The sequence below is a fragment of the Lutra lutra genome, chromosome 2, assembly GCF_902655055.1.
Source record: "Lutra lutra chromosome 2, mLutLut1.2, whole genome shotgun sequence".
Lineage (NCBI taxonomy): Eukaryota > Metazoa > Chordata > Mammalia > Carnivora > Mustelidae > Lutra > Lutra lutra.
Genome location: NC_062279.1, coordinates 57,286,473 through 57,299,191, shown reverse-complemented (window position 1 = coordinate 57,299,191; position 12,719 = coordinate 57,286,473). Strand labels below are relative to the sequence as shown.

General features: G+C 35.4%; 1 protein-coding gene across 14 annotated transcripts in view; it reads left to right on the top strand.

Moving 5' to 3' along the window:
- HMBOX1 (homeobox containing 1) overlaps nucleotides 1-12,719 on the top strand; it is a 195,982-nt gene that overhangs the window by 95,370 nt on the left and 87,893 nt on the right. For all 14 annotated transcript variants that reach the window (XM_047717488.1, XM_047717487.1, XM_047717481.1 and 11 more), the window contains exon 4: nucleotides 123-208. In XM_047717488.1, the coding sequence (XP_047573444.1) occupies nucleotides 123-208 (86 nt within the window). The remainder of the gene's footprint in view (nucleotides 1-122; nucleotides 209-12,719) is intronic.

Sequence of the window (12,719 nt, the reverse complement as noted above, 5' to 3'; positions counted from 1 at the left end):
ACCTTTATTTTTGTGTCCTTTCTTTCTATGTTCTCCCCACCTCTCTGCTTCACCTTTCTTAGCAAAGATGAGGATTTCTACCTTCAACATACATTGTTGGTCTTGTCTTCTGTTTTTGTTAGGAGGGACAGCAGTGTGATAAAAGAGGAAATCAAAGCCTTTCTTGCCAATCGGAGGATTTCCCAAGCAGTTGTTGCACAGGTTACAGGTAAGAGCTGAAGAGCCCTTTATTCTGGAATCATGTCTAGTCTCTGCCTTCTGGTGCAGATGTTGGAATATTGCTTGCATTTCTGCATTGCAGTGCAGACCTGTCAACTTAGGCATAATAATGTATGCCTGTGATTTAAAACCCATTGTCTCTGGTATCATGGAACTTCTCCAGTGATTTTTTTTTTTTTTACTTGTGCTAGTAAATTTTATAGCATTTGTGATAAGCACAAAATTCCCCATTTTATGGCTAAAAAAGGGTTCTGTGGTTTTCTTGTAATTGTGACAAAGCTCATGACACGCGCACATCCAACTGCTATCTACATTTCATATTTTTAAAAGCTTTACGGTCCTCCTAATTCCTGATTTTACCAGTTAAAAAATGATTCATGAGAGTAAAGGAAGTTGTTTTTTTTTTAAACCACCTTTCTCTATGTGAAAGCTTTCCTCAAACCATTACTGAGAAGATAAGAGTTATCATGGTTTCTCTTTGTTCTTTATATCTCATCCCATTACCCATCCCACCACAGACCCATCTTCAGTATGTGGTGTATATGTGTCATTCTCTATTCAGATTGCGTTTTTTTATGGAGTTCTTAAATTCTGGGGTAGCATGTCTTCTTTGTTGGTATGTAGTCTTCCCTTCTTGGATATCAGTGGTTTATTTAATAAAATCAACTATGCCCTAGTCATGAGAGGAACCAGAAACTCTTTTAACTACGTTTTGTAGTTGATATTGTTGTATGTTGTCCATTAATAGATAGGAAAATTATATTTTTCCTCCTCCCACCCTTTTTTAACATGCCATTAGCAGCTATGTGACTTTGGGCTTTTTAGCCTCTGCATCTCAGTTTCTTACTTCTACAATGAAATAGTTGGATCTGATCATACAGTACCTTCCAGTTTTAAGATATCATTTCTGTTCTCTAGACATCGATATATATTGAAGCTAATTTACCTAAAAGGTTGTTATTGACCATAAATATGGTTAAAGATGAAACTGGAGACCTCAGGAGTCTTAAATTTCATCCCAAGAATCTAAGGTCAACCAATCTTAATACATGTATGTGTGTATAATATTTAACACTAGTAATATATTTTTATAAATGATGCCTCTGTTCATGGTAAAAGATTTTAATAAAAGGCATATCCTTCCATTTAGAAATCTTAAACGGGGGATGGTGTGTGAATTTAATTTTTGTAATTTTCAATAGAATATTTAAAATAAATTCTTACCTTTATCTCCAAGGATTAAGGAAGATGCTAATGGGACTATAAGGGCAAGTTAAGTGAGTTTTACCAAAATCCACTGATGGGCACTATGAAAGGTGGAGTGTTGTCTTTAGGACTTTTACTTTGCCTCCAAGATTAGAAGCAATAGTATCTTCTAGTTTGCCAGCCTACAGAAAAGACCAAAATTGTAGTGTTAGAGAACAGTATTATAGAGTTGATTTTTTTTTTTCCCCCAGGTGGAAATATTTCTCAGCATCTTGAATACTCTGAATCTTGAATCATCTTGGACTTTTAAAATAGTAGCTTTTGAAACCCACCTGACTTTGATGTAAATTATAATAAAGTACCTTTAAATGGAATTTCTTAGGAGTTAAAAGGATTAGCTATACAATAGTGGATTAAACATAGTAGCCTTGCCTTTTTGGAAAGGGAGAATGAAAGATGTTTCAGCATCTTGCTATTCAAAGTGTAGTCCATGGAAGAGCTAATTTGGAGCTTGTTAGAAATGTAAAGATACAGAGTACCACTCTACATGTACTGAATCAGAATTTACATTTTAATCAGATCCCCAGGTAATTTGGGTTTGAGAAGTACTATTCTAGGAGATTGGTAAGCTTTCCTGACATTAACTTCAATGGACTGGCATAGTTTTAACATTGTCCCACTCAGTAAGAGTTATCATGATGCCATCTCCTGTTTTTGAAAATATCTGTTTATCACATGGACCTTTCTTTTGCTGCTGTAACCATAGGATTTGATGCTGTTAAAAACTTCTTTTCCCATTTCAACCTCAGTCCAACTCATTCTTCCTCCTCTTCATTCCTGCTCGAAAGGCTTGGGTGCATTTTCCCTTGGTCATATATCTTTGATAGTTCTCCATTGTCTGAAAAATGAAACTCCTTATAGTCTGGCATCAGCCTCCTTTTTATTGTCATCTTCTATTCACTATTCTCCTTAGCTAAATTTAGGTCCTTGCCATTTTCAGAATTCTCCTCGCTTGGATCCTTACAAATTGTTTGTGCCTTTCCCCTTCTCACCTTAGCCTTATAAAATTGTGTTTATGAAGATTAGCTGTTATTATCCTCATTCTGACTTCTCTGATCACTTTGGCTCTTGTAGACTTCTCTTTTTTTCTAAAATCAGTTACACTAAGTTCACCATGCTTAGATACTAAACCTCATTTCAGTTATGCATTTAGAGTTCTTTAAATGCCGTGATCTTTCCTTTTTTTTTTTTTTTTTAGATTTATTTATTTATTTGACAGACAGAAATCACAAGGAGTCAGAGAGGCAGGCAGAGAGAGAGGAGGAAGCAGGCTCCCCGCTGAGCAGAGAGCCCGATGTGGGGCTCAATCCCAGGACCCTGGGATCATGACCTGAGCCGAAGGCAGAGGCTTTAACCCACTGAGCCACCCAGGCGCCCCTGCCGTGATCTTTCTTATATATCCTAAGAGTCTAGCATTATACGTGCTCTCTGAAGATTTCGTATTTACCTATCTACCTTGTAGTGCTGTCTTGTAGGGTAAAGGGAATTTTAGTGAAGCTAACACAAGCTATGCATATGAAAATTTATCCAGTGACTTTGTCCAGTGACGTTCCCTCTCCAAAAATAATTATTTATTTGCTCCAAAAGTGCAGCATGAGTTTCTGCCCTTAAGGAATCCCATTTTTTTCTCTTATCTGCTTTAATTGAATTATTTACGTAAGGCAGGGGAGTGGGGATGATTTACAACCTCATTGCTTCATTGTCCCATTGATCAACTTGGTGAATTCATGTATTTCTCATGTATTATTGTGTTATGCTTTCACCCGGCCCATCCAGCCGTCAAACTAGACTCAGGGACTCAGGGACAGGGCTTTTCATTCTAGAAAAGAGATCCAGTTACAGAATAGTGAGTTGGTGAGAACCAGTATAAAGCCTGGCTCTCATGACTGGCATACCTGGCATAGGTAGCCTATGTAAGGAAGCCTTTTAGCATTTAGGACTAACTCGTATGGGTACCTGATCTCAGTATATAGGCACTTTTTTATCTTTAAACAAATTAGTCCAGTGTATCTTAGAGGAATGTCTACCTGATGAAATCTACCCCAAAATAAAGTTTAAGATGTGGCGTTCCAGAATCTTTGTCCTATAATGGAGTCTTAAAAAGTTAAGTACAGAGGCACCTGGGTGACTCAGTGGGTTAAATAAAGCCTCTGCCTTTGGCTCAGGTCATGATCTCAGGGTCCTGGGATCGAGCCCCGCACTGGGCTCTCTGCTCAGCGGAGAGCCTACTTACCCCCCCTCTCTCTGCCTGCCTCTCTGTCTACTTGTGATCTCTGTCAAACAAACAAACAAACAAATAAATAAATAAAAGTTAAGTTCAACTCTAATATGTGAAATAATGAAATAAATCAACCTTGAGATAAAAATGAGAACAAGCATAACAAAAGAAAATGCTAAATAAAAAAAATGTAGTGAGGTGCAAAATTATAGCACATGTGCTTGTTCCAGAAATAAATACAGAGGCTTCTTTTTATAGATTTGGAGGATTTCTATAATAAGATAAACAAGAAGTTCATGGGTGGGGTCTGTATAAATAATATCCTACTGATAGGAAAAATGACAGTATAAACAGGATATAATAACAGTGCCTGCTGAATTTCCCAGCATGTTATTTGTAGCTTCTTTCACAGAGTCACAGCTGCTCCCACCAAGGGTAGATTTTTACCTCTGTTAGAGGTCGAGCAGGATTCTAAATTCTGACTAACAATGGTGGGATGGGGAGCATAGCCCTTGCTTTAGTAATAACCCACACGTGGGTTTTATATTCACTTTCATGGTAAAACATTTTCTTTGGCTCTTAGAATTACTAAAATATGGTTTTCTTTTTAAATGACCTCTGGGAAAAATCAAGGAGGCAGAATAAATGAGTAAGTGGGCAGAGCATGAGTGAGTGCTTATCAGCCAAAAAATACACTGATTGGATTCGTATCCTCTTAAAATGGATGAAGAAGAAAAAATTTACATCTCTGAACTTTAAGAAATACAACACAATTTTGTTTTCTTGAGTGATAGTAGTGTAATGAAAAACAACCACAAAACTTTAGAATACCAAAGTTCTAGTCCTTCTGTCTTAAATAGCCTTGGGGTCCTGGGAAGAATTATGTGGCTTCTCTGAGCCTCATTTTCCTTATTTATAAGATGAGAGGCTTTGACCAAGTATTTCCAGGAATCTTTTTGAGTTATCAAATTCTATCCTGTTTTTTGTTTTTTAAAGATTTATTTATTTGTTTGAAAGAGAGAGAGAGCATATGAGTGGGAAAAGGGGCAGAGAGAGAGAATATCCAAGCAGACTCCCTCTGAGCTTGGAACCCATCACAGGACTGGATCCCATGACCCATGAGATCAGGACCTGAGGCAAAACCAGGAGTTGGACACTCAACCAACTGAGCCACACAGGCGCCCCAAATTCTATTCTGTTTTTAAACAAAGTTCATTTAACCAGTGTGCGTCTTACCGTCTCATTCCCAAAATGTAAGAATTTGTATAGAGAAAGCTCTGAACCAGTTTTAGAAATGTTCCAACTGTACTTAGATCACTTCCCTTTTTAAAATTTATGTTTAAAATGAAGTTTGAAAACACTGCATATTCAATCTAATTATAATAATTTCTTTACAGAGATAGGTATATATTGATCCTGTCCCTAAATGGAGAACTTCAGACCAGATACTAAAAACCAACTAAAGTGTCAGTATACCTTTTTTAAAAATAGACTTCACTTTTTAGAGCAGTTTTAGATTCACAGCAAAAGTGAGTGGAAACTACAGAGTTCCTGTTTACTCCCTACCCCCTACACATGCACAGACTCCCTACTAAGGGCACCTCCCACTGGAGTGCTACTTTTGTTATAATGTGTAAAGCTACACTGACACCATTATTATCACCAAAAGTCCATAGTTTACATTATATGTAAATGGTTTTGTACATTCTGTAGGGTTTTAAAAAAAAGTATGACAAGTATCTGCTATTATAGTATAATATGACGCTACGGTTTCACTTCCTAAAAATCCTCTGTGTTCTGCCTGTTCATCCCTTCTTTTCTCCCTGCTAACCCCTTGGCGCACCCACTGTCTTTTTACTGTCTCTACAGTTTTGCCTTTTCCAGAATGTTATCCTAGAATATGTAGCTTTTTCATGTTGGCATCTTCCTCTTATGGTTTTAAGATTCCTTAAATGTCTTTTCATGACTTGATAGCTCATTTCCTTTTGGTGCTAAATAATATTCCATTGTCTGAACTTAACACAGTTTATTCAGCCATTCATTACTGAAGGACATCTTGATTGCCTCCCAAGTTTTGGCAGTTATGAATAAAGTTACTATGATGTTGGTACGGCACATATCACAGACTGTAGTATTGTCCTAATGTCATACAACGAAATATAACTAATTGTCAAGCTCATTTAACAAGATTTTATCAATTCCTGCATAATGAATTTCACTAGTTTTAGGTAGATCTCCGATATGAAGGCAGTTACCTGTCTACAAAAGGCAAATTTCTATATTTGAGATTTAACTTCTGTCTCCAAATTGAAAAAGTTTAGAGTTTTTGTTAGGAGAAAACTTCTTTTCAGATCTTTGAATGGACTGCAGTTACCAACAATATAAATATTTTTGCAGAGTGCAGTTAGGATTTTCTCTTGTTTTGGAGCCTCTAGAGAATAAGAACAGATGTCCTGTGGTTCAAAAAATTCTTGCTTTTTTATCTCATTTTCTTCTATCTTCTGCAATTTGCTGGCAAACTATTTTCTCATAAACATAACACATAAGATTATGTTTTCCTTTTCCTAGAGAAAAAGTCCAGCCTCTATATCTGAATACCCACATTTTCTCACTTTGGTGATAGCTGAGTAAGAAATTGGGGTGAAAATAACTTCAGAGGATACTTTTATTGTTAGAAAATCAGTTTGCTACAATTCTTGAAGTTCTTGAAATTCATTGTCCTACCAAGGCTTTCATCATCTCAAATACAGTGTATAGGACTGCACATTTTTAGTGTCAAAGTTAGGAAGATTGGTTTGCAAGTAAGAACAAGATTTTTCCTCCACCTATATTTAAAGTAGAAACTATATTTAAAAAAATTTTATTCCACCATAAGCTTCGACAAAAGTGACTTTAAAAGGTTAGACATAGATGTGGCTTTTTCCCCAGTTAGTCATTTTCATTTTTGCTTCTCACTAATTCTTTTTTCCTAAGATTGTGGAGAAAAGTCTTTACCTGTAGTATAATATTACTTTAGCAGTTTTAGGAACTATTTCTTACTTAACGTAAGTTAATTTTCCTTATATTAAAAAAAAAAAAACAACAGGAATAAATAACAGAATACCCTAGTAAATAAGTCAGAAGGTTTCTGTGATAAAATAGCAAAATCTAGAGTTCAGCTGTAGTTCATGTGAGTCATCAGGCAATATTATAAATAACTTCCTGCAGAAAAAAGCTTTGAAGGGATAAATACCATTTTTTGTAAACTATAGTATGGTCTTTTATGCGTTAAGGAATTACTCTGTTAACTCTTGACGTTTACTCAACGATAGATCTTAAATCGAAGGATTTGACCTCAGTTGCTACACATAATTTGTTCTGTCAGGAAGACATACTAGATTTAGTAGTGTGTAGTTACTAACTTTAGTAACTTCTAACTTTAGTAAATTCTAACTTTAGTAACTTCCTTAGGTAAGGAACTGAAGCTTGAACTAACCAGACTAACCAATTTTGAGGGTGGTGGTATCTGAGAGGTCTGTAAAATTGTTAAACAATCATTCAGATTCTTATGGCCTTTAAGAAAGCTTTTAATATCACCATGTGTCAACTTTAGCTAAATTTAACTGTATCTTTTGATCTTACAAAACTTGAGATAGGCAGGGGAAGTATGCTTTTTTCCTTTATTTTTAATCACTTCTTTTTAAATAAAATTTGTATAAGAGTATTGGTCTCTGAATTGTACCACATTTATACAGTAGTATAACCAAAATTAGGAGATAAAACATTTTTAGTATTTCATCAGGTTCCTTCCTGCCTGTTTGCAGTTATATACCTCACCCCACTGCAAGTCCCTGCCAGCCACAGATCTGCATTCTGTCAGTATAGTTTTGTATTTTCTAGAATGTCATTGACTAGAATCATACAATATGTACCTTTTTTTATGTCTCACTCCTTTCTTTTTGTGACTTCTTTCACTTATGATACTTTTGAGATTCGTTAAGAACTATGTATCCGTAGTTCTTAAGTTTTAAATGCTGAATACTAGTTAATGGAATGGCTATAACAAAATTCATTTATCCATTAATCAGTTGATAGCCATTTGGGCAATTATGAATTAAACTGCTGTGAACATTTGTCTGCATGGCTTTACATGGATATATGTTTTTCCTACCGAGGAGTGGGATTGTGGTGTTATTGGTAAGTATATGTTTAACTTTTCAAGAAACTGTCAAACTGTGGTCCAAAATGGCTATACCATTTTGCACTCCCACCAGCAGTATATGAGATTTCCAGTTGCTTTGCATTCTCTTCAACACTTGGTATTTAGTATTTGTGTTTCTCTTTAGGTTTAGCCATTCTAGTGCATATGTAATAGCATCTCACTCTAGTTTTATTTTGCATTTTTCTAATGATTAATTATGTTGCGCATCTTTTCAGATGCTCATTTGCTATTCATGTATCTTCTTAGGTGAAATGTCTGTCAAATCTTTTACCCATTGTTTTTTAATCAGATTGTTTCCCTTACTATTGATTACAAGAGTTCTGTGTATATTCTGGGTACAAGTCCTTGAAAAAGTGGATATAACAGTTATCCTATTCTGAGGCTTGCATTTTCATTTTCCTAGTGTTATATTTCAAAGAGCAAATGTTTTAATTTTAAGTTATATTTATCTTTTTTTTTCCCTTTATGGTTCATGCTTTTTGTGTCCTAAGAAAATATTCCTAAATTAAGTCTGAAAGATTTTCGTATGCTTTCTCCTGGAAGCTTTATAGTTTCAGCTTGTACATTTAGGTCTATGAACCATTTCAAGTTAATTTTTGTGTATGCATAAAGTAAAGGTTAAGACCTACTTTTTTTCCCTATGGATATCCCATTGTTGGAGCACCATTTGTTGAAAATGGTCAGCAGTGGTCAGGTGACTAGTTTTTCCCTACTCAGTTACATTGGCACCTTTGTCAGAAATCCACTGAGTATTAATGCCTGGGTCTATTTCTGGACTGACTGTTGTATTCCATTGGCCTTTACGTTTATCCTTATAACAATACAAAACTGTAGATTTTTGTAGTAAGTCTTGAAGTTTTTCTTTCTTAAGATCACTGTTATTCTAGGTCTTTGGCATTTCCATATACATTTTAAAATTACCTTGTCATTTTCTACAAAAAAGATATTTGTAATGAGATTGGGATTGGGATTCTGTTGAATATAGGTCAGTCTGTATTAGAAGTTGACATCTTAATACTGAGTATTTTAATCCATGAACATGGTATGCCTTCATTTCTTTAGGTCTTTATTTCTCTCAACCATGTTAGTTTTCAGTGTATAGGTCTTACACATATTTTCTTGAGTTATCTCTGTTTTGCATTTTTGATACTATTACATTGGTACTATCTGTAAAGTTGATTTCTAGTTGTTTCTTGAGTCACAGAATAATTGATTTGGGTATATTGATATTCTGTTTTCTGATCTTGCTAAATTCATTTATTCTTGTAGCTTTTTAAAAAATTCTTAGGATTTTCTCTGTGGACAATCATGTTACCTGTGAGTAGACTTAATTCTCCTTCTTCCTTTTCTTTCTTTTTTTTTTTTTAAGATTTTATTTATTTATTTGACAGAGAGAGAGATCTCAATTAGGCAGAGAGGCAGGCAGAGAGAGGGGGGGAAGCAGGCTCCCCACTGAGCAGAGAGCCCATATGGGGCTCGATCCCAGGGCCTGAGATTATGACCTGAGCCAAAGGCAAAGGCTTAACCCACTGAGTCACCCAGGTATCCCCAGAACTATTGTTCTAACAGACTTTGCTCACTCTGTGTCTTCATTAATTCTTGCAATATTTCAAACTTTTTCATTATATTTGTTACAGTGATTGTGATCAGTTATCTTTGTGTTACTATTGTAATTGATTTGGAGCATCATGAACTGCTTCCATCTAAGACAGCCCCTCCTTCTTCCTTTTCAATGATTGTGCCTTTTATTTCTATTTCTTGCCTCAATCCACTGATTAGGACCACTGGTTAAAAACTGAACATAGTAATGAGAGCAAATATCTTTGCCTTTTCTCCAAGCCTAGGGAGCAGGCATTCACTCTTTCACCATTAAGTGTGTTCTTAGTGTTAGGTTTTTCATAGCTGCCCTTCATCAAGATCCCCTTCAAGGGAGTTTCCTCTGTTACTGGTTTCTGAGAATTTTTGTCATGAGTGGATGTTGCATATTTGTCAAATGCTTTTTCTGCATCTACTGAGATTACCCCATGATTTTTCTTTTTTAGTCTTGTTAATATGGTGAATTACATTGATTAATTTTCACACGTTAAACCAACCTTGCACTTTGGGAAAAATTCCACTGAATCATGATGTATTATCCTTTGTATATGTTTTGATTCAATTTGCTGATACTCTAGTATTATAGAGTATTGCAGTATTGTAGTATCTGTGCTCATTAGGGGTATTGTTCAGGGATTGTTTTGCTTTTTCCATTTCCTGTAATGTCCTTGGTCTAGTTTATTATTATGATAATGTGGCCTCATAAGATGAGTTGGGAAGTGTTTCTTTCCCTTGTGTTTTTAGAAGAATTGATGTAGAGTTGGTGTTATTTCTTCCTTAAATATCTTTGAAACTGTGCTTTTTTTTTTTTTTTCAATAGTGATTATCTTACACTTGGCTGTTACTTAACTAAAGGATTTTATCCTTTAGGATTTCTATCTTGTACTGAAGGCTGCAGATAGCATATAGAATAGTGGAGATTATCAGGTCCTTAATACCTCAAAGGTTGCCAGCACTTTTCTACATGATTTTATCCTTGGCAGAAATACTTTTCTTTTGCCTGTTGCCTAAAATAGCAAAATTACAAACCACAAACCAAATTGAATTTGCTTTAGATACAGCAATAACCCTTCCCCTGTGCCCTGCTATGCTTGAGTATAGGACATAGTTTTTACTCACTTAAGCTATGAGATTTTGCTTCCTGTAGTAGTTTTAAAAATATTGAATGGCCTGTCTCTAAATCTGTTCCCAAGCAGATCCGTGGACAATTTCTTGGTTTTGAACACATTGATTTTAATGTACATATCCAATATAACATTACCCCAGGCTTGCTGTCATTGTTCTTGATGAGAACATAGGGAAGAGTTTTTAGAAACTTTTTTTTTTAAAGATTTATTTATTTATTTGACAGAGAGAGATCACAAGTAGAGAGGCAGGCAGAGAGAGAGAGGGAGAGAGAGAGGGAGGGAAGCAGGCTCCCTGCTTAGCAGAGAGCCTGATGCGGGACTCGATCCCAGGACTCTGAGATCATGACCTGAGCCGAAGGCAGTGGCTTAACCCACTGAGCCACCCAGGCGCCCCTTTAGAAACATTCTTAATGTGATCTTTATTTAATGTTTTGAGACATTTTAAAGACTAGAATATGCTGTTTTCATAAAAGTGCATTTTTTTCTCCTTTGACTACTGTGAATATAAAGATTGACCATGGTACCCAAGCCCTTTTGTTGCTAAATATTTTTTGGAAGACATATTACCAGTTTGTCTTGATTTTTCTAGACATAAAGAATGTCTTTGAAATGTTTGAGTGCTATATGTTAAAATAATTTTCATGTGTAATAATATTTAGTAAGAACAATACCTCTTGAACCATTGTTGCCTATGCTTTTATTTGTATATTTGTATATAAATGTATGTAATTTATATATTTGTATAGATACATGTATATAAATGTATATAAAGCTCAGCTTTATCATTGTGCTAGGCAACCTACCAGAAGAGCACATAGCCCTCTTAAGTGATTTGTGGATAAGCAGTGGCTCTGCATTTTATTGCTCTGCACCTTGTTAGCTAAACTTCTCTTTTTGGAGGGTTTTTATTTTTAGCTGTAATTTATTTCAACACTTACCAAGTGCTAGATGCTCTGCTAACTGTTTTATGTATTTGAGAGGCAGGTGTTAACTTCTTCAGTTACAGGCAAGAAAACTGAGGCTAAAGGAGAGTCAGTTATTTCCCCATAGTCACACAGCTCATTGCCATTTGTCTTGCTGCAAAGCCAGTGTTCATTACATAGCATTACAGTATATAGATGCAGTATAGTGCAGTGTTCTAGAGCATGACTTTGAAGGTTAAAATATGTTTTCTGGGGGCACTTGGGTGGCTCAGTGGGTTGGGCCTCTTCCTTCAGCTCAGGTCATGGTCTCAGGGTCCTGGGATCAAGCCTCACATCGGGCTCTCTGCTCAGAAGAGAGCCTGCTTCCCCCTCTCTCTGCCTGCCCCTCTGCCTACTTGTGATCTCTATCTCTGTCAAATAAATAAATAAATAAATAAATAATCTTTTAAAAAAATATATATGTTTTCTGTCACTTACTAGTTACATATCTTTGTGCACATTATTGAATATCTTAATCCTCAATTTCTTCTTTTGGAAAATGAGAATAATAATAATACCTACCTAACAGGGGTTTTGAGATTAAATTAGTTGGTATGTAAAGTTTCTGGTACATAGTAAATGCCCTAGAAGTCTTATTATTATCATTATATGATATATGATATATCATATCCTTATATGATATATCATATATGATAATATTATCATTATTATACTCCTTAGTCCCTCTCCAGATTGATTTTTCTTAAGCTAAACTTCCTGAGACTAAATATATTAACCATAATGTTTCTAGCCTTTGGCCACTTAATAATGAACTTTAAAAAATATATAGCACCCCCCTGTTCATTTCAGCATATTTATAAGCTAGGATGTGAAAATAACCTATACAGTAGAATATTATTCAGCCATGAAAAAAGAAGAAAATCCTGCCATTTGTGACAACATAGATAGACCTTCAGGGTATTTGTGACAACGTGGACCCTATTACTAAATGAAATAAGTCAGACAGAGAGAGATAAATATAGGATATCATTTATATGTAGAATCTTAAAAAAACCCAGATTTATAGATACAGAAAACAGACTGGTGTTTGCCAGTGTTGGGGAGTTAGGGGGTGGGCAAAATGGGTGAAGGTGGTCAAAAAGTACAAACTTCCACTTACAAATAAATCC